This window comes from Astyanax mexicanus, chromosome 11 (genome assembly GCF_023375975.1).
Source record: "Astyanax mexicanus isolate ESR-SI-001 chromosome 11, AstMex3_surface, whole genome shotgun sequence".
Taxonomy (NCBI): Eukaryota; Metazoa; Chordata; class Actinopteri; order Characiformes; family Acestrorhamphidae; genus Astyanax; species Astyanax mexicanus.
The window spans coordinates 51,433,946-51,461,027 of NC_064418.1; the positions used below are offsets into that span (position 1 = coordinate 51,433,946).

Below are 27,082 nucleotides of genomic sequence, written 5' to 3' on the forward strand. Positions count from 1 at the left end.
TTTACGGGAACAGCAATGTTATTTTATTTACTATTCTGTTTATTGTTGATGTAAAAGTTGGGTTTGTGCTGCTGTGTGTTCATGTGTGTGTAATAAGTGGGGGTGTACGCTCGGCTCGGCACAGCGCCTGTGTTACAGAGATAGCGATGAACGCCTGACTCTTGACTATTGTCAGGGTTTTAATCAGTCAGTGGAGCTCCTGTGTTTTCTGTTACCAAGATAAACAAGCAAAACTCCAGAAATGTACCTGAACACACCTCATTTCATAACCAGAACACCACGCTTATAAATAATGTAGATATATTCAGAAGCTCTGCTGCTGTTTAAACGAGTGCTTTGAGTTAATTTTCTTTCTTTTCTCTTTAAAGACCTGCGACATCAAAGCTGAGGGAGGGAAGCGATTCCTCTCTCTGAAAAACGTTCAGCTGGACCAGGCTGGAGAAGTGACGTACCAGGCTCTGAACGCTGTGACGAGCGCTATGCTAAATGTGAAAGGTAAGCAGCACGTGCTCATGGCAAGGCATTACGCATTACAGAGGTGCATAATTATAGGTGGATGATGTCCTGTTTACCTCCCAGAGCTGGAGATGGAGTTCACGACGCCGCTGAAGGATGTTTCTGTGCCTGAGCGTAAACAGGCAAAGTTTGAGTGCTCCATCAATAAGGACGTTCTTAAAGTCATGTGGTTGAAGGGTTCTGATATTATAACGTCCGGAAATAAATACGAGATCATTGATGATGGAAAGAAACACATTTTAATAATAAATAACTCTGAGTTTGATGATGAGGGGGAGTACACTATTGAGGTGTTGGGCAAAACCTCAACGGCTAAGCTAACGATAGAGGGTAAGTTGGTGTTATCGTTGTGTAAATTACTGTTTTTATTGATTTAAAATGACTTCAAATATATCCTGCTGATTGGAAATTGTGGACTTTTTTATGGAATAATCCAATTTTAATACATTTTTTTGTATTTTATGTAATACAAGTGAATCTGTTGTAAACTAAACTAACCCTGTAGGTATGAGGCTGAAGTTCATCTCAGAATTAAAGGACATAACAGTGAAGGAAGGTAAAACTGCTCGCTTCGAGCTCGAGCTCTCTCACGAAAACGTCCCGGTGGTTTGGTACCGAAATGAAATCAAAATTCACCCGAGCAGAACTGTGGTAACTTATACTGAAGGAGTGAAACATATATTAGAAATGAAGGAAATCACTCTAGATGATACCTGCCAAATAAAGGCAGTGGCCAGAGAGATCACAACCAAGGCTAAGCTGCTGGTTTTAGGTAATTTTTCTCTTTTTATCTCCTTTTTTTAATCGTTTTTTGAGTGTATTTAGAAAATAAATTGTGTAAAATGGTGATGTTGTATAAAACACTAAAAAAATATGCAATAATCATTAATACTAATATACTAATACATAATGGAAGCTGATATATATTGTATAAATCATACTACTCTAATCTTCTCTACTAAAACAAATAATCAATAATAATCATCATTTGGCAAAAGTCTAATTCTAAAAGCTAAAGAACACGGTACTGACCCGTGGGATAAGTGTGTACTGAATCCTGTATTAACTCAGTCTGCTGGTCTTTAAACTGTTCACATGGACAATTATGGCCAGATGCCGCTGGTCACGATCCTTAATGGCGTATTTCCTGATATATATGTAAAACTGTTAATAAATGAAGCTTAAATACTGTAAATACTTATTTAATTACATTTTTTAAATGAAATAATTATATAAAATATACTTTTTCTCAGTATGTAATTTCAAATCTGTCTGGCACCCACATTTTTATGCCTCGTTACAACTCAATTTACTTTAAATTTACTTTAAATTTACTTTAAATTTACTTTAAATTCACAATAGTTCTCAATAATTCAGAACAATTCATGGTAATTCACAGTAATTCTCCATAATTCACGGTAAATTCCAGTAATTCACAATAATTCACAGTAATTCCCCAATCATTTCCCGATTATTCACAGTAATTCACAGTAATTCATGATAATTCATGAACCACACTCACAAGATAACACCTCACAACTTACAGATTCTCAAGCCATCTCCTAAAGTAACCCTTCATCTCATCTCGTCTCATCAGTTCACGCTCTCCTCTCTCATGATGTTTGGTGTTTAGCATGTCTCTATAATGTACAATTCAGGAACCGAGTATTTAAACTACCTCGCTCATGATTGGTCGGAACTGTCCTAACCCCGCCTCTCTTTGCAGAGGGTGACGCGGTGTTCACGGTGAAGCTGCAGGACTACACGGCGGTGGAGAAGGACGAGGTGACGCTGGACTGTGAGCTCAGTAAGGACGTCCCGGTGAAGTGGTTCCACAACGAGATCGAGATTAAAGCCTCTAAGATGGTGTCGATGAAGGTGGAGGGGAAGAGGAGGATCCTCCAGCTGAAGAAGGTGGAGCAGAAGGATAAGGGAATGTATGTGTGCGACTGTGGAACAGACAAGACGTCCGCCACCATCAACATCGAAGGTAAAAATACATAAGATATAGATTTATTTTAGAATAGTTATGTATAATTTCTTCTGCACATCGATTTCCCCAACTCCTACATCCTACATCTGTTTGAATCCAGCTCGCGACATCAAGGTGGTGCGGCCGATGTACGGAGTGGAGCTGTTTGATGGAGAAACTGCTCGCTTTGAAGTGGAAATCTCTGAAGATGACGTCCACGGACAGTGGAAACTGAAGGGAGAAGTCCTCACGCCCTCACCTGTGAGTTTACACAACATGTTTATGTAGAGGTGGATGAATGCATGGATGCTTTATTGGTTGGATGAATGGTTAAATGGTAGGATGGATGAGTGAATAGTTGGTTGGTTGAATGAATGGTTGGCTGGTTGGATGGCTGGTTGGAAGGATGGTTGGTTTGATGGATGGATGGATGGATGGATGGATGCATGGGTGAATGCTTTGTTGGATGGTTGGTTGGTTGGTTGGTTGGTTGGATGGTTGGTTAAATGGTTAGTTGGTTGGATGAATGAAGGATGGATGGTTGGTTGGTTTAAAGGATGGTTGGATGGTTGGTTGTTTGGTTAGATGAATGGATAAATGTATGGATGGATGGTTGGTTGGTTTGAAGGATGATTGGATGGTTGGTTAGTTGCTTGGATGGATGGATGGATGGATGGATGGATGGATGGATGAGTGTATTGTTGGTTGGATGAATAGATGGATAATTGGATGGTGGGATGAAAGGATGGTTTGTTGGTTTAAGGATGGTTGGTTGGTTAAACAGTTAGTTGCTTGGATGGATGGATGGATAGATGGATGTATGGATGGCGGCTTAATATTTTGCTGTGTATATTGCCCTGTAAAATGTCTTTAAATAATGATCCAGTTTATTTCTGCCGCTTCACCTTATCAAACAAACATTTAGGTGTTTTATTTCCTGTTTGTTCTAAAATCACCTGCATTTTTCTTCTTCTACACCAGGATATTGAGATTATTGAGGATGGGGCAAAGCACACTTTGACTCTGTATAACTGCAAAGTCATCCAAAGTGGAGAAGTGGTTTTCCAGGGAGCGAACGCTAAATGTGCTGCAAACCTGAAAGTGAAAGGTAACAGTTGTGTCCCCCAAATATATATTTATTACCTAGTTATTACATAGTAATAATATCTCCATCTGTTTACTGAGAATACATTTTCTCATGATTCTCCTAAATGTGTTCCAGAGCTGCCCGTTTCCTTCCTGACGAGTCTGAGCGATGTGCAAGTGTACGAGAAAGACGAGGCGAGGTTTGAGTGTGAACTCTCCAGAGAGATTAAGACGTACCGCTGGCTGAAAGGATCTCAGGAGCTGAAGACGGACGAGAAATATGAAATCTTCATGGAGGGAAAGAGACACTCTCTGCTGGTCAAATCTGCAGCCTACGAGGACGAGGCCAAATACATTTTCGAGGCTGAGGACAAGAGATCTACTGCTAAACTCGTCATCCAAGGTAGAAAGATAGAAATACACATCACTACAGAGAACCTGTAATGGTGTTTCTGCTAAATACATTTATTTTCAATTGTGATTACATGTAGTTTCATAAGATTCAGTTGAAGCAGCGACAATTACAAAGTGCTGTTAAAGTGCTGTTACAAAGGTGCGACATAAATAAGAAAAATGTGGCTAAAACTAGCTAATGTTAAGTTAAAATAAATAGCTTTTACAGATTATAAGGAAAAAAAAACATGCACAATGTAACCTAAAGCCTGTTGCACTGTTTAGATTCCTCAATAAAACCATATCAGCTCACAAAAAGCCAGAATGCTAAGGCTAAGGTTATATTAGCGCAGCTAATGTCACTACTATCCTAGTCCTGTACACCTGGTATTTTCGTGAATAGGTAGTAAACTGATTTTGTTGGAGATCATGCTAAACCTGATTCTTCTGGAAAATTTTTATTTGTCCGTTCATCATGAAATTTTGGCAAAGAAGAAAACGGCAAAAATTACAGTAGTTACAATAGAGTTACAATAGAGTTACAGTAGAGTTGCAGTGTTTTGTAATGTAACATATGCATACAGTATGTATATATATATCTGAAATATTATACACAATATGCTGTATATCTACGGATAATCTCATCCATGTTTCATTTTCCTCTTCAGGAATTCGTCTGGAGTTCGTGAGAGCGATTAAGGACGTGACGGTGAAGGAGCGCGAGACTGCAGAGTTCAGTATCGAACTTTCTCACGAGAAAATACAAGTTACCTGGTACAAAAACGACGTCCGGCTGCACCCGAGCAAAGTGGTGCACATGTCCGAACAGGGCAAGATCCACACGCTGTCCTTCAAGGAGGTCTCCATCGACGACACGTCCCTCATCAAAGTGGAAGCTCTGGGGAAAACCTCCGAGGCCATGCTCACCGTCCTCGGTAAATATATATACTATTAAAACATATATATATATATATATATATATATATATGGAAATAATGGTAATAAAATGAGTTTCTAAATCATATTTTATCTCCTGTATTCCAGAGGGTGAGGCGTACTTCACCACTAAGCTGCAGGACTACACGGCGGTGGAGAAGGACGAGGTGGTGCTGATGTGTGAACTGAGTAAATCCTCCGCTCAGGTGAAATGGTTTAAAGACGGTAAAGAAATCACCCCGTCCAAAAACGTCCTGATCAAAGCCGACGGGAAGAAGAGGATCCTGACGGTGAAGAAGGCCGAGAAGACCAACATCGGGGAATACGTCTGCGACTGCGGCTCCGACAAAACTGCTGCTAGACTCAACATCGAGGGTATTTTAAATAAATATATATATATATATATATATATATATAATTAACACTGTCTGATTATTTACCACAAACACATTTCTAAACATTTCTTCTTCTTCTTTATCTGTGCAGAGCGTGATATTAGGGTGGTGCGGCCACTGTACAGTGTGGAGGTCACTGAGACCGAATCCGCTCGATTTGAGACGGAGATCTCTGAAGAAGACGTTCACGGACACTGGAAACTGAAGGGAGACGCTCTGCACCAGTCTCCTGTACGTAGAATATAATATATATATATAGCAAAATATAATATACAGCTCTGGAAAAAAAATAAGAGAGCACTTAAAAATGATGAGTTTCTTTGATTTTACCAAATATAAAACCTCTGGAATATAATCAAGAGGAAGATGGATGATCACAAACCATCAAACCACCAAACTGAACTGCTTGAATTTTTACACCAGGAGTAAAGCAGCATAAAGTTATCCAAAAGCAGTGTGTAAGACTGGTGGAGGAGAACATGATGACAAGATGCATGAAAAAAAACTGTGATTAAAAACCAGGGTTATTCCACCAAATATTGATTATTTCTGAACTCTTAAAACTTTATGAATATGAACTTGTTTTCTTTGCATTATTTGAGGTCTGAAAGCTCTGCATCTTTTTTTGTTGTTTCAGACATTTCTCATTTTCTGTAAATAAATGCTCTAAATGAGAATATTTTTATTTGGAATTTGGGAGAAATGTTGTCTGTAGTTTATAGAATAAAACAACAAAGTTCATTTTACTCAAATATAAACCTATAAATAGCAAAATCAGAGAAACTGATTCAGAAACTGAAGTACTGTATTTATTTTTTTACAGAGCTGTATGTGGGAAAAACATGAACTTAAACCTGCCGTTTGTTGGCTCTTTCGCTCTGTGCACAGCAGTGCTGAACACATGTTAACATTAGACTGAACATTGCAATATAAATAAATGTAACATTGTTTGTTATACACAATTCAGTGTTTTATGTATTTAGCTGAATTGCAGCATTTGAAGCATTGAAGCAATTTTTTGCCATTTTTATACACAATATTGTAATTAATTGTGTTGAAGTTGTACATTTTTCTCTATTTTTCTGCTTGTTGCTAAAAATATCTGATTTAGTGATTTCTGTGTGAACAGGACTGTGAGATTAAAGAGGAAGGAACTAAACACATTCTGATTCTGTATAATGTGAGGATGGATATGGCCGGAGCCGTGGACTTCAGCGCCGCTAACGCTAAATCCAGCGCTCAGCTCAGAGTTAAAGGTGAGAATTTACACTCATTATTTATTAAAGTGTTATTATTGTTTATAAATTGTGTATTTATATGATATTATGTTTTAGACACTGTCAAACATAAATAATACATTTTAATCTGAGCACTAAGATAAAATACTAAAAATAGAATAAATACATCAATTCAATAAAGTATATCAATACAAAATATTAATTTATAAAGTGGTGTATTTATTTAAAAAAGTTTTTTTTGTTTTTTTTACATTTTAGGACATTAATATTAATATTTTAAAAACGTGGATACCACTTTATTTGAACGGTCCGCAGCAGATAACTCATAGATACTCAACTAACATTTAACTAAATGTTTATTAAATGCAACTGAACTAAACCAAAACCTAAACTTAGTCCTAAAATGTTAAGATTAGAGTTTTGGTTAAAGTTACATTTAATAGAGAACCATTTACTTTCAGCTTAAATGTTAATTGACTTTTAGTTAAATGTTAGTTAAAGTTGAACATCTTGTTTAGTTGCATTATTATGACTTTATTATTATTACATTTAGTGGCACAAAATGTTGTTTTAAGTTGATAATATTAAAATAATATATATATTTACATTTTTGGTGTAGTATTTAATTGTAATTGGCGTATACAGTCCAGTTCACCTGATTATCAGTAATAATTAATGTTAGAAAATAGAATTACTTCAGTCTAACACTGGCATTTTCTTTACCCACAATTCTTATAAGTTGATTGACAGTCCTGGGTATCTGGTGAGTGATTAGCCGGGAGCCAATCAGGAGGCAGGGTTATTTTAGGGTGTTATCTGAAGTGGAGAACCTCGGTCTGAATCCAGCAGCTGCTGTAATGGATGCAGCGGCTCCGGGGATCAGAGCCGAGCTGTGAGGTGGTTTATTGTGATTATTGATTATTGATTATTAATAATGGCGTGTTCTGTATCTGAAGCTCGTACGATTGGTCTGCTGAGACCCCTCCGCGACGTCACCGTCACCGCCGGCGAGACCGCCACCTTCGACTGCGAGCTCTCGTACGAGGGCATCGCCGTGGACTGGTTCGTCGGATCCGCCAAGATGGAGCCGAGCGACAGGGTGAGTTTATTATTCACTTTATTTTACTTTTTCCTCTAAAATGTGGAGATTTAAAGCTGAAATAAGTGTTTAAATTCAAATTAAATATAAATACTACATTTAAACAGTGAAATGCACATACATTTCAATGCATTTTCTACATATTTTTTTTGTATTTATAAGTATGGAACTATATTGTTAGTTTTTATTATCGTACTTTTTTATTACCATATCATATTTTTTTTTATCCGTTTTTTATGTTTTTTTATGTTTGGAGAACTAGTAAGTTGGTGAAATCTACTGTTGAAAATATACATTACTAAAAAAACTTTATTATTTTCATTTCATTATTAAACATTTAAAATTCTGATCCATCAATTTTTGGATTTTGAAAAATACAGATCCATAAAAAAATTCTGAATCTGTTTTAGTTAGATATATTTAAATTTATGAATCTTATGATTTATAGATCTGATTTAGTTTTAACTGAAATTTGTATTAAAATGTACTTATTTTAACAGCAGATTTTACATTTAAAACAACTTCTAATTCATGAAATACATCATTACATATTTCAGGTTTATCAAATATACTTATGCAACTAACTAACTCTGCAGTTTTAGCAAATATATAAAAAATAAATAATATTAACTAAAACTTTTTAACTGATTGAGACAATATAGACAACATGTCCCCAATATGCCTGAGAAATATAGATATTTTGGTCCCACTTTAAAATAAGACTACCTTTATAAAGGGTTTATGAATGGTTTACTAATAGCTTATTAATGGTTACTAATTAGGTTGTAAATGTCTTAAAATCATTAATAATCAGTTATAACACATACATCGAAGGGCCAACAGTATAGATGGCTTTGAGTTCACTATTTGATATACAAACAACAGGTCATTGTTGCCCTTTCTGTGTATGTGTTATAACTGATTATTAATGATTTTTAAGGCATTTATAAACTAAGTAGTAACCATTTATAAACCCTTTATAAAGGTAGTCTTATTTTAAAGTGGTACTGATGTTTTTTACCTTTTTAAACCTTACATTTATATGTATTGCTTGTTTTTAATAGTATAAAGATGTCACTAAAGTTTTCGATTTTATTCTATTAATTTATTATTTTTTTAATTCTATTGATTCTCCTTAAATAAAGTGTTTTTGGTGTATAAAGCTGAGCAGTGCAGCTTTTAAGGGCATCGGGCGGGGGTTTAAGATAAGGGCTGAGCTGCTCAGGCTATTTTTATCTGTATCAGGAGTGTGAGTTGAAGTGCTGTCCTGCTGACGCTCTGCTGCTGCTGGATAAAGTTCAGGTTGTTGTATCTGGTCTGTAATAAAGTTTATAAGCTGTTATTAAATCTGGGTTTCTGATTTTATACAGGTGGTGACCAGAGCCGAGGGCCGGCTGCACAGTCTGACCGTGAGAAACGTGAACATGGCAGAAGCTGGAAACGTTAAACTCACCGCCAAGGACTTCCAGACCCAGGCCAAACTCATCGTCAACGGTACACCACTTAAAATACCAAACATTTCAACAGCTAAGACTCCTGAGTCATGCTTTAGTGCTTCTCCATCAGCAGCCGGAGTCTGAGAGAGAGAGAGAGAGAGAGAGAGAGAGAGTACAGTAGGTCATGCTGCTTCTCCATCAGCAGCCGGAGTCTGAGAGAGAGAGAGAGAGAGAGAGAGAGAGAGTACAGTAGGTCATGCTGCTTCTCCATCAGCAGCCGGAGTCTGAGAGAGAGAGAGAGAGAGAGAGAGAGTACAGTAGGTCATGCTGCTTCTCCATCAGCAGTTTTGAACATTAAACGTTTGATTTTCTTTCTTAGAGCCTCCGGTTGAATTCACCAAACCCCTGGAGGATCAGACGGTGGAGGAGGAGGCCACGGCGGTTCTGGAGTGTGAGGTATCCAGGGAGAAGGCGGAGGTCAGATGGTTGCGTGACGGACAGGAGATCCGTAAGACTAAGAAGTACGAGATGGTGGCTGAGGGCTGCAAGAGGAAGCTGATCATTAAGGACTGCAGTCTGGACGATTCCAAAACCTACACCTGCGACGCCAAAGAGTACAAAACCTCCGCCTTCCTCAACGTCGAGCGTGAGTTCACTATTGTTATTATTTTTTAATAAGACGATTGATAATGTTTACGTCTTTATTTCTCATATTCACCTTCTTTTTCTCTGTGATTCAGCTCCGCATGTTGAGTTCAGTAAACCTCTTCATGATGTCGAGGTCAAGGAGAAAGAGTCTGCCAAGTTTGAATGTGAAGTTTCCCGTGAAAGTGCCAAGGTAATAAGATTCACTAATAAGCTATGTCCTATAAGCTACTTTTACCCTTTTTTAAAAACTAAACCCAAATCCAATTATGCAGCATTTCTGAAAATTCTGAAAAAACGTACCCTGAAAGAGTAGTAGCTCTCCAGCCCAGAGGGTTGTTGAACCCAATTGCACAATTTGAACAGTTGATCTCAAAGCAGGTAAACCCAAGAAGAAAAGGAATAAACAATAGATAACTAATAAATTAACACACCGCTCCTCACGCGGGATCCAACCCGAATCGTCAGGGTCGCGCTCCAATACACTACTGTTACAAGCCCCGGCTAGTGAATTATTGGGACACAGCCAGGGAAAAAAACACCCCTATAAACTTAAGGAACGGGCGGAAACTCTCTCTGGCCGAACGCGACAGAGAGAGAGAGAGAGACGGAGGAGTAATGTAAACAAAAGCTCTCCAGAGAAGCATTTTATTATTTATTATCGTTCATTATAATTCAAACAACCTCACGGGCCAGATGTTTCATGTTTCATCTATCGCCGACCCCTGCTATCAAGCAAAGGGACTCTTTTAAAACATCTGAATGAAGATGTAGAGCTCCAGGATCATCCAAATACCCGTTAGTTATAACTAAAGTGACTTGTTTCAATTTTTTGTCTTGAGCTGTTTACCCTTGATTTGTGGTGTTGCAATGTTTTTACGTTTAATATAATTTATATGTATATTGTATTCTGGTTGTGTACCATACCCCAACAAATAAAACAATACAAAAAATAAATGCAAATGTTTGGTGTACTATTTTTAAGCATACACTAGAGTGTAAATGGCTTACATTTGTTTGTTTGTTTGTTTGTTTGTTTTTAGGTCCGATGGTATAAGGATGGCATTGAGATTAGAAAGGGTAAGAAATACGAGATCATTGCGAAGGGAGTTCAGCGTATTCTCATCATCAGTAAATCCGTGTTTGATGATGAGGCTGAATACGAATGTGACGCAAGGACCTCCAAATCCTCCGGCATGCTGACCGTCGTCGGTGAGTTTCACTTCAACTACAGCTTCAACATGCAACTAATCAACCATAACATTATGACCACCTTATGCTCGGTTGATAAAATGACCATTTAATGTTTCTCGTATTACAGAGGAGGAGGCCAGATTCACCAAGAACCTCTCCAACGTGGAGGGAACTGAAACCGACAGCGTTAAGCTGATCTGCGAGGTCTCCAAACCCAGTGCAGAGGTCACATGGTACAAAGGAGAGCAGGAACTTCCTGAAGCAGGACGATACGAACACATCGCAGACGGCAGGAAGAGAGTCCTGATCATCCAGGACCTTCGTATGGACGATGCTGGAGAATACCACTGCAAACTGCCCAAATCAGAGACCACAGCAGCACTGAAGATCAGTGGTAAGTCTTAGGGCTCATCGCTATCTTACACCCCGTCAACAGTGTATATAACAGTATATAACAGTGCTTCTACACAACTTTTACATCAACAATAAACAGAATAGTAAATAAAATAACATTGCTGTTCCCGTAAATGAGCTGCTGGAGCTCCTTCACAGCGTCAACCAGCAGCTCAGTTTCCTCTGCTGAGAAGAGTTTGTTGAACACGTCCAGGTAGCTGCACCGTTACAATAGCAATCCACCAAAGACAGAGCTCACCTGATCTACTCTTAAAGAGAATGATGAGCAACAGAGAGACATCCTGATTGGTTTAGTTGGTTTATTATTTCACGTTACGCCCAAAAATAAACCACACCCATGATTATTACATGCTTTTTGTGGGTTTCGAGCTGTGCAAGGTGTACTTTTCCCGTCATTACGATAGCAAAGACACACCCTAAATGATTCTACTGGTTTCTCTGTGTTTTCTCAGAGCTGGCGGCGGAGTTCATCGCCCGGCCGCAGAGTCAGGAGGCGGTGGAGGGGGATAAGGCGGAGTTCGTGTGCTCGGTGTCTAAAGAGACGTACGAGGTTAAGTGGTTTAGAGGAGATACGGAGCTCCAGACCGGAGAGAAGTACCAGATCGTCAGCGATGGGAAGAGAAGAGCTCTGATCGTGAAGAACTGCGAGATGAAGGACGAGGGAGCCTTCACCGCCTGCATCGGTTCCGTCAAAGCCTCCGCCAACCTGGCCGTGATCGGTGAGTACTGTATGGGTTAATCCGGTCACTGGATTAACTGTTTTAATACAGTTGAGGAAATACGTTTTAAATAATTTGATGAATGGAATTACACGTATTTTTCTGTTTCTTTTCTCCAGAAAAACTTAGGATCATCACTCCAATTAAGGACATGGAGATGAAGGAAGGGCAGGAGATCGTTCTGAACTGCGAGGTGAATTCTGAGGGGGCGAAGGCTAAGTGGATGAAGAATGAAGAAACCATGTTTGAAAGTAGTAAATTCGTGATGGTCCAGAGAGACACGGTTTTCTCTCTGAGGATCAAAGCTGCTGAGAAATCAGACGAGGGAACGTACACCATCAATCTGACCAATCAGCGCGGAGAACAGGCCAAGTGTTCCGCCAGAGTCGGCGTACTGGGTAAGCCCTGTTTCTATTGGTTCATATTCTGGTAACACTTTCTATGATTACTTTGTGTTTGGGAGATCACTGAGACGGAACCCTTAGACCAAAAGTTCTGGTTCTCAGTTGTGCTGCCCATCCAGGTACTACATGTTATGGCATGTTATTGTTGAGTCATTAAATGGCTCTGGTGTAGAGTTGGGCCCACATGTTTTGGTTTATTATTTATTATATGGGTTATTGAGCAGGTTTGGTGTAGAGCTGGCTCCACATTCAATTCAGTTCAATTTTATTCATATAGTGTTTTTTTTACAACAGAAGTCTGGTGTATGTGTGGAATGTTATGGTCAGTTATTGAGCAGGTTTGGTGTAGAGTTGGGCCCACATGTTATGGCATGTTAATGTTGGGTCATTCAGTTGCTCTAGTGTAGAGAATTTTGTTGGGAGATCACTGGCATGGAACCTTTGGACCAAAAATTCTGCTACCCATCCAGGTACTACATGTTATGGTATGTTATTGCTGGGTTATTAAATGACTCTGGAGTAGAGTTGGGCCCACATGTTATGGGATGTGATGGTCAGTTATTGAGCAGGTTTGGTGTAGAGTTGGACCCACATGTTATGGTACGTTATTGTTGGGTAACTCAGTTGCTGTGATATAGAGTTGGACCCTCATGATTCAGTTGGGTTTTTGAGCAGGTTTGGTGTAGAGTTGGACCCACATGTTATGGCTTGTTATTGTTGAGTCACTGAGTGGTGTAGATCTGGTTCTCTAACTCTTCTCTCTCTCTGCTGTACAGAGGAGGCGCTGATGATCATCGAGCCGCTGGAGGACTGTGAGACGGAGGAGAAGAAGACGATCAGTTTCAGCTGTAAGGTGAACCGGCCGAACATTACGGTTCAGTGGCTGAAGGCGGGGCAGGAGATCAGCTTCAGTAAACGCGTGGTTTACCGCGCCGACAAGAACAAGCACACCCTGACCGTTAAAGACTGCAGCATGGAGGACGAGGGCGAGTACACCGCCGTCGCCGGATCCAGCAAGTCCTCCGCCGAGCTCATCATCAGCGAAGCTCCCACAGACTTCACCGCCCAGCTCCGAGACCAGACCGTCACCGAGTTCGAGGACGCAGAGTTCACCTGCAAGGTCTCCAAAGAGAAAGGCTCGGTTAAATGGTACAGAAACGGCCGAGAAATCAGAGAAGGACCCAGGTACGATAGTTTTAAAACTTTTAAAAAGTCTTACTTATAATAATTAATATCATAAGCTCTGGAAAATAATAAGAGACACTTCAGTTTCTGAATCAGTTTCTCTGATTTTGCTATTTATAGGTTTATGTTTGAGTAAAATGAACATTGTTGTTTTATTCTATAAACTACAGACAACATTTCTCCCAAATTACAAATATAAATATTCTCATTTAGAGCATTTATTTACAGAAAATGAGAAATGACTGAAATAACAAAAAAGATGCAGAACTTTCAGACCTCAAATAATGCAAAGAAAACAAGTTCATATTCATAAAGTTTTAAGAGTTCAGAAATAATCAATATTTGGTGGAATAATCCTGGTTTTTAATCACAGTTTTTTTCATGCATTTTGGCATCATGTTCTCCTCCACCAGTCTTACACACTGCTTTTGGATAACTTTATGCTGCTTTACTCCTGGTGCAAAAATTCAAGCAGTTCAGTTTGGTGGTTTGATGGTTTGTGATCCTCCATCTTCCTCTAGATTATATTCCAGAGGTTTTTTAATTTGGTAAAAAACAAAGAAACTCAACATTTTTAGTTGCTCTCTTATTTTTCTCCAGAGCTGTATATGTTATAATCTATATTAATGGATCTGTTGCCGCAGCAGGAGGTCTAACACAAAATAAAAACTAGAAAAAATGCACTTTGGTTTCATTTAAAATAAGTTTTCAATGAAATAACAGAACTTCTCTTTATTCCTGATCATCTGTGTTAACTAATCTTTACTTTTCTTCCTTTATCCTGATAGATATCATATGGAAAAAGATGGAAAGACATGCACACTGTATATTAAGGAGTGCAGACCTGATGATGAGTGTGAATATGCCTGTGGAATAGACGACAGAAGGTCCAGGGCTCGGCTTTTCGTTGAAGGTCAGTTTTCAACCATCCATTCTACACTTTGGGTCACTCTCATTATATAAAAAGGTGTCTTAACTTGACTCTTTTCTTTCTATTTTCTCATTTTCTCTTGTTTTTTAATTTTCAGAGACCCCCGTGGAGATCGTCAGACCTCCTACAGACGTGTTCGAGCCTCCAGGCTCTGATGTTGTGTTCGAGGCCGAGCTGAATAAGGACAGAGTGGAGGTTAAATGGATGAGAAACAACATGATCATCATGCAGGGAGATAAATATCAGATGATCAGTGAGGGGAAAATCCACCGTCTGCAGGTGTGTGAGATCAGACCTCGAGATCAGGGCGAGTACAGAGTCGTCGCCAAGGATAAAGACGCCCGCGCCAAACTGGAGCTCGCAGGTACGGCTCTTATTTTATTTCCCTGAAGTGCAGCTAAAATATTTAATAATGTACTTTTTTACTTTTCAATTGCTCACATTGTCTTCCCTTGATCTCCTTTTCTCCTTTTTTACCTGCAGCCGTGCCGAAGATCAAAACCACAGATCAGAACCTGGTGACCGACGCCGGGAAGCCGTTCGTGATGACGATCCCCTACGACGCTTATCCTCGCGCCGAGGCCGAGTGGTTCTACAGTGAAATCAGCCTCCCGGTGCAGAACATCGACACGTCCACCGACAAGACCGAGTACAGACTGAAGGACCCCAAGAAGTCCGACCAGGGCCGGTACAAAATCATCATCAAGAACAAACACGGCCAGGGAGAGGCCTTCATCAACCTGGATGTTATCGGTAAGATAGCGATCAGAAAATGCGCTACCACTTTAAAATAAGGCTCCTTTATAAAGGGTTTATAAATAGCTTATAAGGGAGTTAATAAATGGTTATAAATAAAGTTGTAAACACTAACATTACATTAATAAATACATATCAATAAGCACTTACAACAAACAAATAGAAAAAGAACAATAGTGACAATGACTTTTATTAAACACATTCAATAAAATGACAGAAAGACTTTTAGTTTTTAGTTTAATATTTTGTTGTAGTTAAATGGAAAAAAGACAGTTAGATAAGCATCTAGAAAGATCTATGGTTTAAGGTCTATTTATTTATACTGTTGTAACTGCCTGCTAATGGTTTATATCCTAATTAATAACAATTTTATTAACTATTATATGAACTATTATAAATAGTTATAATATTTATAACTATTTATTTATAACCCTTTATGAAGGAGCCTTATTATAAAGTGGTACCGAAAATGCTAAGTGGTGAAGAGAAGGATTAAGGACGGTTTATAATCTTCAGTTGAATCAAGAACTTAAGATACCCTATGATTGGTCCAAAGAATTTGCAGGGCCAATCAGTTAATAAATCATAATTCACTGTATAAAGTTTATTGTAGAAAACTCCTCCTGTTGCTTGTCACTAAACCAAAGCTAAAAATGAGGGGTAGTGTCTAAAAGAGAAATGGGACAGGGCCCAAGTTTTAGAAATATGTTCTAAATTTCAAATTTCTTAATTTCCTTCGTTTGCAGATGTTCCTGGTCCGGTGAAGAACCTGAGAGTGGTGGACACGGCGGACGGTGAGGTCAGTCTGGCGTGGGACGAGCCGGAGAGCGACGGCGGCAGTAAGATCCTGGCGTACGTGGTGGAGAGACGAGACGTCAAGCGCAAGTCCTGGACTCTGGCCACCGACCGGGCCGATATTCCAGAGTACTGCGTCGGAGGACTGCAGAAGGACAACATGTACTTCTTCAGAGTCTGCGCTCGCAACAGAGTCGGCAACGGAGAACCCGTCGCCACTGACGAAGCCGTCCAGGCCAAGAACAAATTCAGTAATTTATATTTAAATTTATATATTAATATACATGTTTATTTAAGCAATAATACTCTCGAGGCTTGTGCTATAACCTGTAATATTGGCACTGTGCCTCTATGGGATCTAGAGGCTACCAGTGGTGTATGACCAAATGGCATTATGGCATGGCGTTTGTATTTGGTTTGTAAGCGCTGCATCATTGCTAGGTTACCTGTATGTGACGCAGTAATACAGTACATGGAGAGCTTTGGTTATTTACAGTACATTACCGGCTGATACCGGGTTCTGTATTATGTATATTCTATGTTTAATGTTTTGCCTGATTCTTTGTCCTGTAATCATGTTTCTGTAAAGCTGCTTTGTGCCAACACCTGTTGTAAAAAGCGCTATACAAATAAATTTGATTTGATTTGATTTGATAACGGCACTCATAGAACGCCTCTCAGCCAATCACATCGCAGAGTCGGAACTAACTGTGGTATAATTAGAGATACTTTTGCATGATACTGATATCTACATATAAATGCTACAGTATATAAACACAACGTAATGTATATATATATATATATATATGTTTTATATATTCATTTCTTTCCTTCGTTACAGACGTACCTGACGCTCCCCAGAACGTCGCGGTAAAAACCGTCAACAGGTTTGGCGCCACCCTGATCTGGGAGCCTCCTCTGTCTGACGGCGGATCTGAAATCACTTCCTACATCATCGAGCTGCGAGACCGCACCTCCGTGAAGTGGGAGGCAGCCATGGTGGTGCGAGCTCAGGACCTCACGGCGGTTCTGAACGACGTCGTTGAGAATAAGGAGTACATCTTCCGCATTAGAGCCGAGAACAAGGCTGGAGTCGGCATGCCGAGCGCCGCCACCGACCCCGTCAAGATCATGGATCCAATCGGTGAGTGGCTGTTATTTTAGATTCTGTAAATTATGATGAAATATTGAAGCTGATTTTGTGGATGCCAAGTATCCCTGTGTTTATAGTACCAGTCTAAAAGTCACATATTGCTCACGTAGAGTTCCAAAAGCTGAGGATGCTGTGGTCCTCTGCACCAGAATCTTCATTTCCCACCAGTTTTAACCAATTTTCCTGGTGCTATTTTTCTTTTTTGCCCTCACTTTGTACCTCGGCTGTAAATTAAGGATGCTTCAGTTTGGAATAACTTTTAGTGACGTAGTGGTCGAGAAATGCAGCCCACCTAGGATGCATTCTACTACCTTTATTTGTCGTCAATCTGCCCCAGTATGTGTGCAAACATGCATTATAATAATAAATTAAATAAATAAAAAATAAGAAACACCTATCACCTTCTAGTGTTAATACAATTTTACGTTTACATCCCAATGTTAAACTACACTTTGCATCAAAGCACATCACAACAACTCTTATTGGTCCCATTGGCAGCATGGTTCCACCTCTATTAGTTAAAATTTTGGAAAAAGAAACAACATAATATGCAAAGTTTCATCAATGTTTGCAGTACACCAACACAGAATATAATGCAGATTGTGCCAAATTTCTAGTTTTAGCCCACCTTCAATGCAGTCTAGACTTTGGAACACAGCTAAGGTCTAGCTTCCAACAAGATAGTGTACATAAAACCAAAAAACTATCAAACAACAAACAGTTGGTATCATTGTTGTATGATTGGTTTAATCTTTCTTGCTTCATTTTTCTTAAAATTGCCCCTAGTGTATATGCAAATATGCATTATAATAAACATTTAAAAAATAAGAAACGTTTTTTTAGACCAACATCTTTCCAAATCTTATCTCAGTTGCTTGCTTGTCTCAATTGTTCATGTCGCTTGTCGCTCAATTGCAGCTACGGAACAGGTGATCCCACAGGAAATTGGTTGGACTGTTTGCTCATCACTTTGAGATATGCCATATGAGAAGCTCTAAAAATAATAAAATAACCCAAAATTCTGTGTTTTCAGAGCCTCCAAGCCCCCCACTGAACTTCAACTACACCAACGCGAGCCGAGACTCGGTTCAGCTGACCTGGGAGACGCCCCTCAGTAACGGCGGCAGCATGATCACCGGATACATCATCGAGAAATGTGAAGACGGACTCTACAACTGGCTGAGATGCAACGCCCGGCTCTGCCCAGACCTTTACTACAGGGTACCTACAGCTCTAATATCTCAAAACTCTCAATAAATAATCCTCTCAGCTCATTTTATATAAATATATATCATCTGTTTTTCAGGTTTCTGGTCTGAAGTTCGGTCAGAAATATCATTATAGAGTTTCTGCAGAAAACGCAGCCGGAGTTTCTGATCCATCTGAACAGGTCGGACCCCTGCTGGCTGATGACCCACATGGTAATAAAAAAAACTTGAATAAACATTTATTCATTAAAAATAAAAACAGGGTTCATACGGTCATGAAAACCTGTAAAAAAAAAAAAAAAGTCATGGAATTTAAAAACAGTAAAATTTCCAGACCTGCATAAGTTTTTAAGAAAAATAAAAATACCCATAAAGTCGTGTACAGTAATTTAAACAGACTTTATCTTACACTGTGCCAAAATTTCTTGATGAACCGACCAATAGAAACTGAAATATATCAAAATGACCTGAAATAAACTCTTTTTTTTTACATTGACTTTTTATTGAAAGTTTACAAGGTTTTTTCTCTCCTGTAAAGTTGCTGTTTTGGAGATAAGTGTTTTTCATTGCAACGAAATACATCAGCTCAGAGTTTACAAAAATGTAGTAATTTAGCCCAAAAAAATTAAGCTCTGACTCACATTTTATTATTATATAGGATTTTAAAACTACTTTAATCATAATTTAAATCATAATTTTAGTTGATTTTCTTTTATGTTTTATTGTGCATGTCTGCACTGATGTTTTAAAAATTGTAAGGTTATTAAAAATTTGCCATGAAGGAACGGAAAAGTCATGAAAATTGTATTTTATTAATTAAAAGGTGAAGAGTATGAAACCTGTATAAGAGCGTTTCTTTCTGCTAATCTTTTATTAACATGGTGATTTTTGGTTTGTTCTCATTAGTTGGTCCTACAATGGATCTGAGTGGATTTAAGGACGGGCTGGAGGTCATCGTACCCAACGCTCTGACCATCCGCGTGCCCATCACCGGATACCCCACCCCCAAACCCAGGTGGGTATTTGGAGAGAAGGAGCTCGTCGCTGGAGATCGGGTGTCGATGGTCACCAAACCCACCTTCACCGAGCTGATCATCGCCCCGAGCGTCCGTCCCGACAAGGGCACCTACACCCTGCACCTGACCAACGACGTCACCACCGTCTCCGGAGAGATCGACGTCAACGTCATCGGTACAAAATTTATATATATATATATATATATATATATATGTGCTAAATGTGTATTAGTAGCGCTCTAACTTTAACTTCTCTATCTATTGTAGTAAAACATGATAAAAAGTTCTTATCTTTGATGAATAGCACACCTCCGTTCTCCCACAGCGTTCAGAGATCCAGAAATTTTAACAGTTTATCCAACAAACACCCTTCAGACTGGGAGATACGGGGCATAATTTACCCTGATAAATCACTTTTTACACCGTTATCCAGCTCAAAGTAGCTCCACACCTCCTTACTAGAATCCAGAGAGCGCTGACATTTAAAACCAGGCATTAATAACTTAAAAAGTGCAGAAGAAGCTCATTAAAAACACTGTTTACATCCTATAACACTACTAGCTTCAGCTCCGAGCGCCGCCATCACTGTACTGATAATGACATAGACATATATATACATAGACTCCACATAGCCTGCCTCCTGGCTCTGGCTGCTGCGCTATGCGGATTCTATGTAGAGTAACACATAACAAATATATTTATTTATTAGGTTTTTATTTGTGGTTGTGATTTTTTTTTTTTTTATATACAGATAACTCTCTTTTTTCACTAAATACTGAATAATAAGTAATGCATTATTATTGAAAATGAAATATACAGTATATTAATGCATTTGTAACCAGCTTTAAGACACTAATGTTCACTTTAGATCCTGTATAATTCTAAGTTTCTATTTTTCATGAATTTATAATTCAGCATCTCCGAGCGCACCGAAGGACTTTAAGGTAGCGGAGGTGACCCGTCACCACGTCCACCTCATGTGGGAGGCGCCGGAGCACGACGGAGGAAGCCCTGTGATTGGCTACAATATCGAGAAGAGGGAGGTGTCTCGTAAGACCTGGGTTAAGGTCAGTTTTTGAGATTATTATGTGAAATACTGTATTTATAATCAGATTTATGATTAATTAATCTCCCTGGGTCAGTTTATGAGAATATTATGGTCCGTTTTAGGTGATGTCAGGTGTGCAGGATCTGGAGTACACCGTGACGGACGTTATCGAGGGAAAGGAGTACCTGTTCAGCGTAACGGCCTGTAATAAGTGCGGACCTGGAGAACCGGCTTATATTGAAGATCCAGTGAACGTATCTTCTCCAGCCAGTACGTCACAGCGCTGTGAAATACATTCACACTAATAGATAATAAATGATTAAATCGATTGTATCTGAATCTGAATCTAAATCTGAATTTGTTTTGTTTGAATTGCAGCTGTTCCAGATCCACCAGAGAATCTGAAATGGAGAGATAAATCTGCGAAGGGGATCTTCCTGCTCTGGGAGCCGCCCCGATACGACGGTGGAGCTCCGATTAAAGGATACGTGGTGGATAAGTGCCAGCGTGGCACCGACAAATGGGAGGCCTGTGGAGAACCCATGCCCGAGCTGAAGTAAGTTAAAGACTCTATCTCACAGCCCACCAACAGTCTATTTTTGCTTGTTTATCTTGGTACCAGAAAACACAGGAGCTCCACTGACTGATTAAAACCCTGACAATAGTCAAGAGTCAGGCATTCATCGCTATCTCGGTAACACGGGCGCTGTGCCGAGCTGAGCGTACACCCCCACTTATTACACACACATGAACACACAGCAGCACAAACCCAACTTTTACATCAACAATAAACAGAATAGTAAATAAAATAACATTGCTGTTCCCGTAAATGAGCTGCTGGAGCTCCTTCACAGCGTCAACCAGCAGCTCAGTTTCCTCTGCTGAGAAGAGTTTGTTGAACACGTCCAGGTAGCTGCACCGTTACAATAGCAATCCACCAAAGTCAGAGCTCACCTGATCTACTCTTAAAGGGAATGATGAGCTGAAGAGACACTCTGGTTGATTTATTATTTCACGTTACGCCCAAAATTAACCACACATACGATTAATTAAGAGGATTAATACATACGACTTTTGCTGTGGGTTTCGAGCTGCGCAAAGTGTACTTTTCCCATCGTTATGATAGCAAAGACACGCCCTAAATCGAGCTGCACGGTATGCAGCTCACCTGTAGATCACTAAAATAGGGTCCTATATGCATCTTTGTCTGCTAAACAAATCCTAACGTTGATGGAAATGCTGCAATATGACTGAAATAAAAAAATAAGCGCAATAGTTGTAATTCACAAGTCGTAATTTTTTCTTGTTCAGCCAAAAACAGGCCAAAAGGTTATTTTGTTGCCCAAATCTCTCTGTAATATGTGTTTAATGTTCTGTTCAGGTTCCAGGTGACTGGTCTGATTGAGGGGCAGTGGTACGCTTACCGAGTGCGGGCGGTTAACAGACTCGGCGCCAGTCGCCCGTGCAAAGCTACTGACGAGATCCTCGCAGTAGATCCTAAAGGTACACCTTCATGAAAAAGTCTTCCTCAGTCTCTGATTCTAGTCTTATCTAACATGAGTTTAATAATGTATTAAATGTGTTTTTATGATGATTATTATTACAGAGGCTCCGGTGATAGAGCTGGACGCTAAGCTGTTGGCCGGCCTGACGGCGAAGGCCGGCACCAAGATCGACCTTCCGGCCGACGTTCTGGGAAAACCTGAGCCGAGGGTGAAGTGGACGAAGGCCGACCTCGTCCTCAAACCCGACGAGAGAATCACCATCGACACCAAACCCGGACACTCCACCCTGTCCATCACCAAAACCACCCGCTCCGACACCGCCACCTACATCATCGAGGCCGTCAACACCTGCGGCCGCGCCACGGCAACCGTCGACGTCAACATCCTCGGTACGGCATCGCCATCATTTACCTTATTTACCATTTATACATTAAATAACAATAAAATAACAGCTATCAGAATACTGTTTAACAGCAGTTTAACGTCTTCATAACGACTTCATAACTCTCATAAAATCAACTTAAGATTTTTTTATTATTTAGAATATATATCACGTTTTTAAGACTTACTCAGTGTTTATATAAAAATTTAAAGATTTAAACTGTGCTGCGACACAGAAACACACAATATATTGATATATTGAGCTGAGATTTATGTTTTAATTGTATTTTTTTTGTATAATTGTAAAACAGATAAGCCCGGTCCTCCGGCTGCTTTCGATATTTCTGAAATTACGAACGAGTCGTGCTGTCTGGCCTGGAACGCTCCCCGAGACGACGGCGGCTCTCAAATCACCAACTACATCGTGGAAATGAGACCCCTGGAGAAAGAGGAGTGGCAGAAACTCTCGGCCACCGTTAAACAGACCATGTTTAAAGCCTGTAAACTGACGGCGCTGAAGGAGTACGTCTTCAGAGTCTCCGCTGAGAACCAGTACGGCATCGGTACTCCGGCAGAACACGTCCCCATCGTCGCCAAGTACGCCTTCGGTGAGTAACCACGCCTCAGATTTCATCTACGATACAGATTAGCAATAAAAATAAGATTTTAGGTTGATACGGATGCACCAAATATTAAAAACAAATTTTTCACAGGTTTTCATTTCATTTTCTATATTGCTATATTAAATATTTAGTAACTTTTATCAAAAGCAATAATAAAACTACAATTTAAAACACACCAACAAAGCACAATACATTTACCTCAGTAATGCTATTCAAGTTACTCAAGTGAGTGAAATGTACACACAGAAACTCAGTTATTCTTTTAGAAAACAAAGAAATGCCTGGTCCTGTACAGCTCGTATTGTTCAGCAGGAAAATCTTCATGATTTAAGGTCAAAATGAGCTGAAATTGCGACTCTGTTCCTCTGTACGATTTAGATCCTCCTGGAGCTCCAACCAGAGTAACTCCCTCCGATATCGCTAAAGACGCCGTGACTCTGAACTGGTACGAGCCGGACGAGGACGGCGGAAGCCCCATCACCGGATACTGGGTCGAGAGATTCGATCCAGAAAGTGACAAATGGATCAAATGCAACAAAGTTCCCGTTAAAGACACGAACCTCAGGTAGGAGATCTGATGTCTTCAGAAAACTCCAAATTAATTTTTGCGGTAAGAATTTTAAATACTAAAACATGGATTTCTCTCTTTGTGTGTATTACAGAGTGAGGGGTCTGCCCACTAAGAAGAAGTGCCGGTTCAGAGTTCTGGCTGAGAATCTGGCCGGACTCGGAAAACCGAGTGCCGAGACCGATCCTGTTATGATCAAAGATCCAATCGGTGAGTCAGAAACTCTGTTTAACACTCAGACACAATGTTAGTCTACGAGTTATCTATGGTCTGTGGTAACAATCGGTAGTCTGTGGTAACTATTGGTAATCTATGGTAACTATCAGTAGAATAGTAGTCTATAGTAACTATCGATAGAGTGGTAGTTTATGGTAACTATCATTAGTCTGTAGTAAATATAAGTAGAGTTGTACTCTATCGGGAGTCTGTGGTAACTATCGGTAGAATAGTAGTCTATAGTAGCTATCGGTAGAGTGGTAGTCTATGATAACTATTGGTAGTCTATGGTAACTGTTGGTAGAGTGGTGCTCTATGGTAACTATTGGCAGTCTGTGGTAACTATCGGTAGAGTGGTACTCTATGGTAACTATCAGTAGTCCGTGGTAACCATTGGTAGAGTGGTAGTTTACGGTAACTATCGGTAGAGTGGTAGTCTATGGTAACTATTGGTAGAGTGGTAGTCTATGGTAACTGTTGGTAGAGTGGTAGTCTATGGTAACTGTTGGTAGAGTGGCAGTCTATGGTAACTATTGGTAGAGTGGTAGTCTATGGTAACTGTTGGTAGAGTGGTAGTTTACGGTAACTATCGGTAGAGTGGCAGTCTATGGTAACTATTGGTAGAGTGGTAGTCTATGGTAACTGTTGGTAGAGTGGTAGTCTATGGTAACTGTTGGTAGAGTGGCAGTCTATGGTAACTATTGGTAGAGTGGTAGTCTATGGTAACTGTTGGTAGAGTGGCAGTCTATGGTAACTATTGGTAGAGTGGTAGTCTATGGTAACTGTTGGTAGAGTGGCAGTCTATGGTAACTATTGGTAGAGTGGTAGTCTATGGTAACTGTTGGTAGAGTGGCAGTCTATGGTAACTATTGGTAGAGTGGTAGTCTATGGTAACTGTTGGTAGAGTGGCAGTCTATGGTAACTGTTGGTAGAGTGGCAGTCTATGGTAACTATTGGTAGAGTGGTAGTCTATGGTAATTGTTGGTAGAGTGGTAGTCTATGGTAACTATCGGTAGTCTGTGGTAACCTTTGGTAGAGTGGTAGTCTACAGTAACTATTGGTAGAGTGGTAGTCTATGGTTAATATCGGCTTATGTTTTGATATAAAATCCCTCCACAGATCCTCCATGGGCTCCCGGTAAACCGTTCATCAAGGACACAGCGAAGACGTCCATCTCCCTGCAGTGGACGAGACCCGAGCACGACGGCGGCGCGAAGATCGAGTCGTACATCGTGGAGCTGCAGAAGAGCGGGACGGAGGAGTGGGTCCGAGTGGCCGAGGACGTCCCCACCACCGAGTACGTGGTGCCGGGTCTGATGGAGAAGCAGGAGTACTCGTTCAGAGTTAAAGCCGTAAACGTCGCCGGAGAGAGCGACGCCAGCGACCCCAGCGACCCCGTCGTCTGCAAAGAGCGACTCTGTGAGTTTCAGAACCCCGATAACCTGTACCCACATTAACTACAGACATCAGTGTAATTTATTCATTTCATCAATGATTTTTATACTTTTATACTTGGAAGTGTTTTTTTTTTATAAGATTCATATTTAAGAAATCAGAGCCATAAATTTAAGTCTATTTAGAAATAGATTATATAGATTTGAATTTATATATCTGAATTTTTTTCAGTTGCAAATTTCAGCACCTCGCCCAATTAAATACCTCAAAAAACATAAAATAAAAAATTAGAAAATTGAACTTAAAGTAAACTTTGAACCACAAATACAGAAAATGACATTTTAAATCACTAATTTTGAAAATCAATTTTTGATTCAGATATTCAGAGAATTAAACTTTATATCACAAATTTAGAAAATTTATTTTTAAATCCTAAATAGAGAGAGTGATTGGTCCCCCTGTCTCTGCAGATCCCCCGTCTCCGCCGCGCTGGCTGGAGGTGGTGAACATCTCGAAGATCGATTGTGAGCTGAAGTGGACGGAGCCGGACAGCGACGGCGGGTCTCCCATCACCAACTACGTGGTGGAGAAGCGGGACGTGCGGCGCTGGAGCTGGCAGACGGTGGACACCACGGTGAAGGAGACACGGTACACGGTGACGCCGCTGAACGAGGGGACGCTGTACGTCTTCCGCGTGGCGGCGCAGAACGCCGTCGGGATCAGCGACTTCCTGGAGATGGAGGACTCCGTTCTGGCCAAGGACACGTTCAGTAAGTACCTGTCTCACTGTCCCTGTCCCACTGTCCCTGTCCCACTGTCCCCGTCCCCCATCCCCCGTCCTCACTCTGAAGCTCTGTAGAGACGAGCAGATTAGATAACAGACTCTTTCTGTCCCTCTGCAGCCACTCCCGGACCCCCGTACGCTCTGACCGTGGTGGAAGTCTCCAAGAGACACGTGGAGCTGAAGTGGGAGGCTCCCAAGAGCGACGGCGGACGACCAATCACAAAGTACGTCAAATTATTAACGATAAATCTTAAAACTTCTAATATGATACACGTCACTATATAATGATTATGATTAGCTTTTAATGTTGAAATGTTATTAATTGCTTTTGTTTTGTTTGGGAATATTTGGGTTTATATACTTATTAATTAAATCTTAACTGTTTAATCAATATTATTTTTGCAATACTGGAAGCAACATTGATTTTTTTTACCATTTTTTCAATAAAAGCTTAGGAAAACTGTCGTAGTATAAAAAGAAAAGCAGTGTTTGCTCAAAGTTAAAAGTAAAAGTAAAAAAATGCTGAAACTTTTTCTCCAATCAGAACAGTGGGCGGGGTTTAAACTAACTAATTGAACCACTTCTGACACCAATCTTTTTGTATAAACTAGTGCTAGGCTGAGTTTATCCCAAAAAAATTTCTACCCTATTTTGCACTAGTAGTTCATTCATCTACTGTTTACGTATCTTTTGCACTGCTGAATTTAAATTATTATATATTTGTGTATTTGCACTTCCTGTATGGCTGACATCAGTTATTCTCACTTTATGCACTTTATCAACTGGTGTTCACTGTCTATTGTGTTCAACTGCACTACCTCCATTCCCCATTACACACACACACACTAAAGACCATCCATCCATCCATCCATCCATCCATCCATCTATCTATCTATCTAAAATTACCCCAGAACCCCCTGAGAAACTAATCACTAGGGCTTTTGGCACAAACTATTTACAGTATAATGTGTTTTTGAGTTTATAACACAGTACTGCAAATCTTATAATATTACGATACTTTGATATACTGATATTTTCCAGATCTCTGTAGTGTCAGTGTTTAATCTCGTG

At 39.9% G+C, this 27,082-nt stretch overlaps 1 protein-coding gene across 1 annotated transcript in view; it reads left to right on the forward strand.

Annotated features, from left to right (window-relative positions):
- ttn.1 (titin, tandem duplicate 1) overlaps positions 1-27,082 on the forward strand; it is a 203,143-nt gene that overhangs the window by 85,269 nt on the left and 90,792 nt on the right. The window contains exons 85-123 of the mRNA XM_049485137.1: positions 369-495; positions 580-846; positions 1,022-1,288; positions 2,243-2,506; positions 2,610-2,749; positions 3,470-3,596; positions 3,711-3,977; positions 4,636-4,902; positions 5,012-5,278; positions 5,390-5,529; positions 6,428-6,554; positions 7,493-7,635; positions 9,006-9,129; positions 9,451-9,717; positions 9,812-9,909; positions 10,760-10,928; positions 11,038-11,304; positions 11,777-12,043; positions 12,163-12,441; positions 13,224-13,632; positions 14,421-14,545; positions 14,661-14,927; positions 15,047-15,316; positions 16,066-16,365; positions 16,956-17,258; positions 18,301-18,488; positions 18,574-18,688; positions 19,382-19,666; positions 20,407-20,558; positions 20,662-20,809; positions 20,918-21,095; positions 21,921-22,042; positions 22,146-22,433; positions 22,737-23,033; positions 23,427-23,613; positions 23,711-23,826; positions 24,952-25,251; positions 25,698-25,997; positions 26,130-26,235. Of these exons, the coding sequence (XP_049341094.1) occupies positions 369-495; positions 580-846; positions 1,022-1,288; positions 2,243-2,506; positions 2,610-2,749; positions 3,470-3,596; positions 3,711-3,977; positions 4,636-4,902; positions 5,012-5,278; positions 5,390-5,529; positions 6,428-6,554; positions 7,493-7,635; positions 9,006-9,129; positions 9,451-9,717; positions 9,812-9,909; positions 10,760-10,928; positions 11,038-11,304; positions 11,777-12,043; positions 12,163-12,441; positions 13,224-13,632; positions 14,421-14,545; positions 14,661-14,927; positions 15,047-15,316; positions 16,066-16,365; positions 16,956-17,258; positions 18,301-18,488; positions 18,574-18,688; positions 19,382-19,666; positions 20,407-20,558; positions 20,662-20,809; positions 20,918-21,095; positions 21,921-22,042; positions 22,146-22,433; positions 22,737-23,033; positions 23,427-23,613; positions 23,711-23,826; positions 24,952-25,251; positions 25,698-25,997; positions 26,130-26,235 (8,330 nt within the window). The remainder of the gene's footprint in view (positions 1-368; positions 496-579; positions 847-1,021; positions 1,289-2,242; positions 2,507-2,609; positions 2,750-3,469; positions 3,597-3,710; positions 3,978-4,635; positions 4,903-5,011; positions 5,279-5,389; positions 5,530-6,427; positions 6,555-7,492; positions 7,636-9,005; positions 9,130-9,450; positions 9,718-9,811; positions 9,910-10,759; positions 10,929-11,037; positions 11,305-11,776; positions 12,044-12,162; positions 12,442-13,223; positions 13,633-14,420; positions 14,546-14,660; positions 14,928-15,046; positions 15,317-16,065; positions 16,366-16,955; positions 17,259-18,300; positions 18,489-18,573; positions 18,689-19,381; positions 19,667-20,406; positions 20,559-20,661; positions 20,810-20,917; positions 21,096-21,920; positions 22,043-22,145; positions 22,434-22,736; positions 23,034-23,426; positions 23,614-23,710; positions 23,827-24,951; positions 25,252-25,697; positions 25,998-26,129; positions 26,236-27,082) is intronic.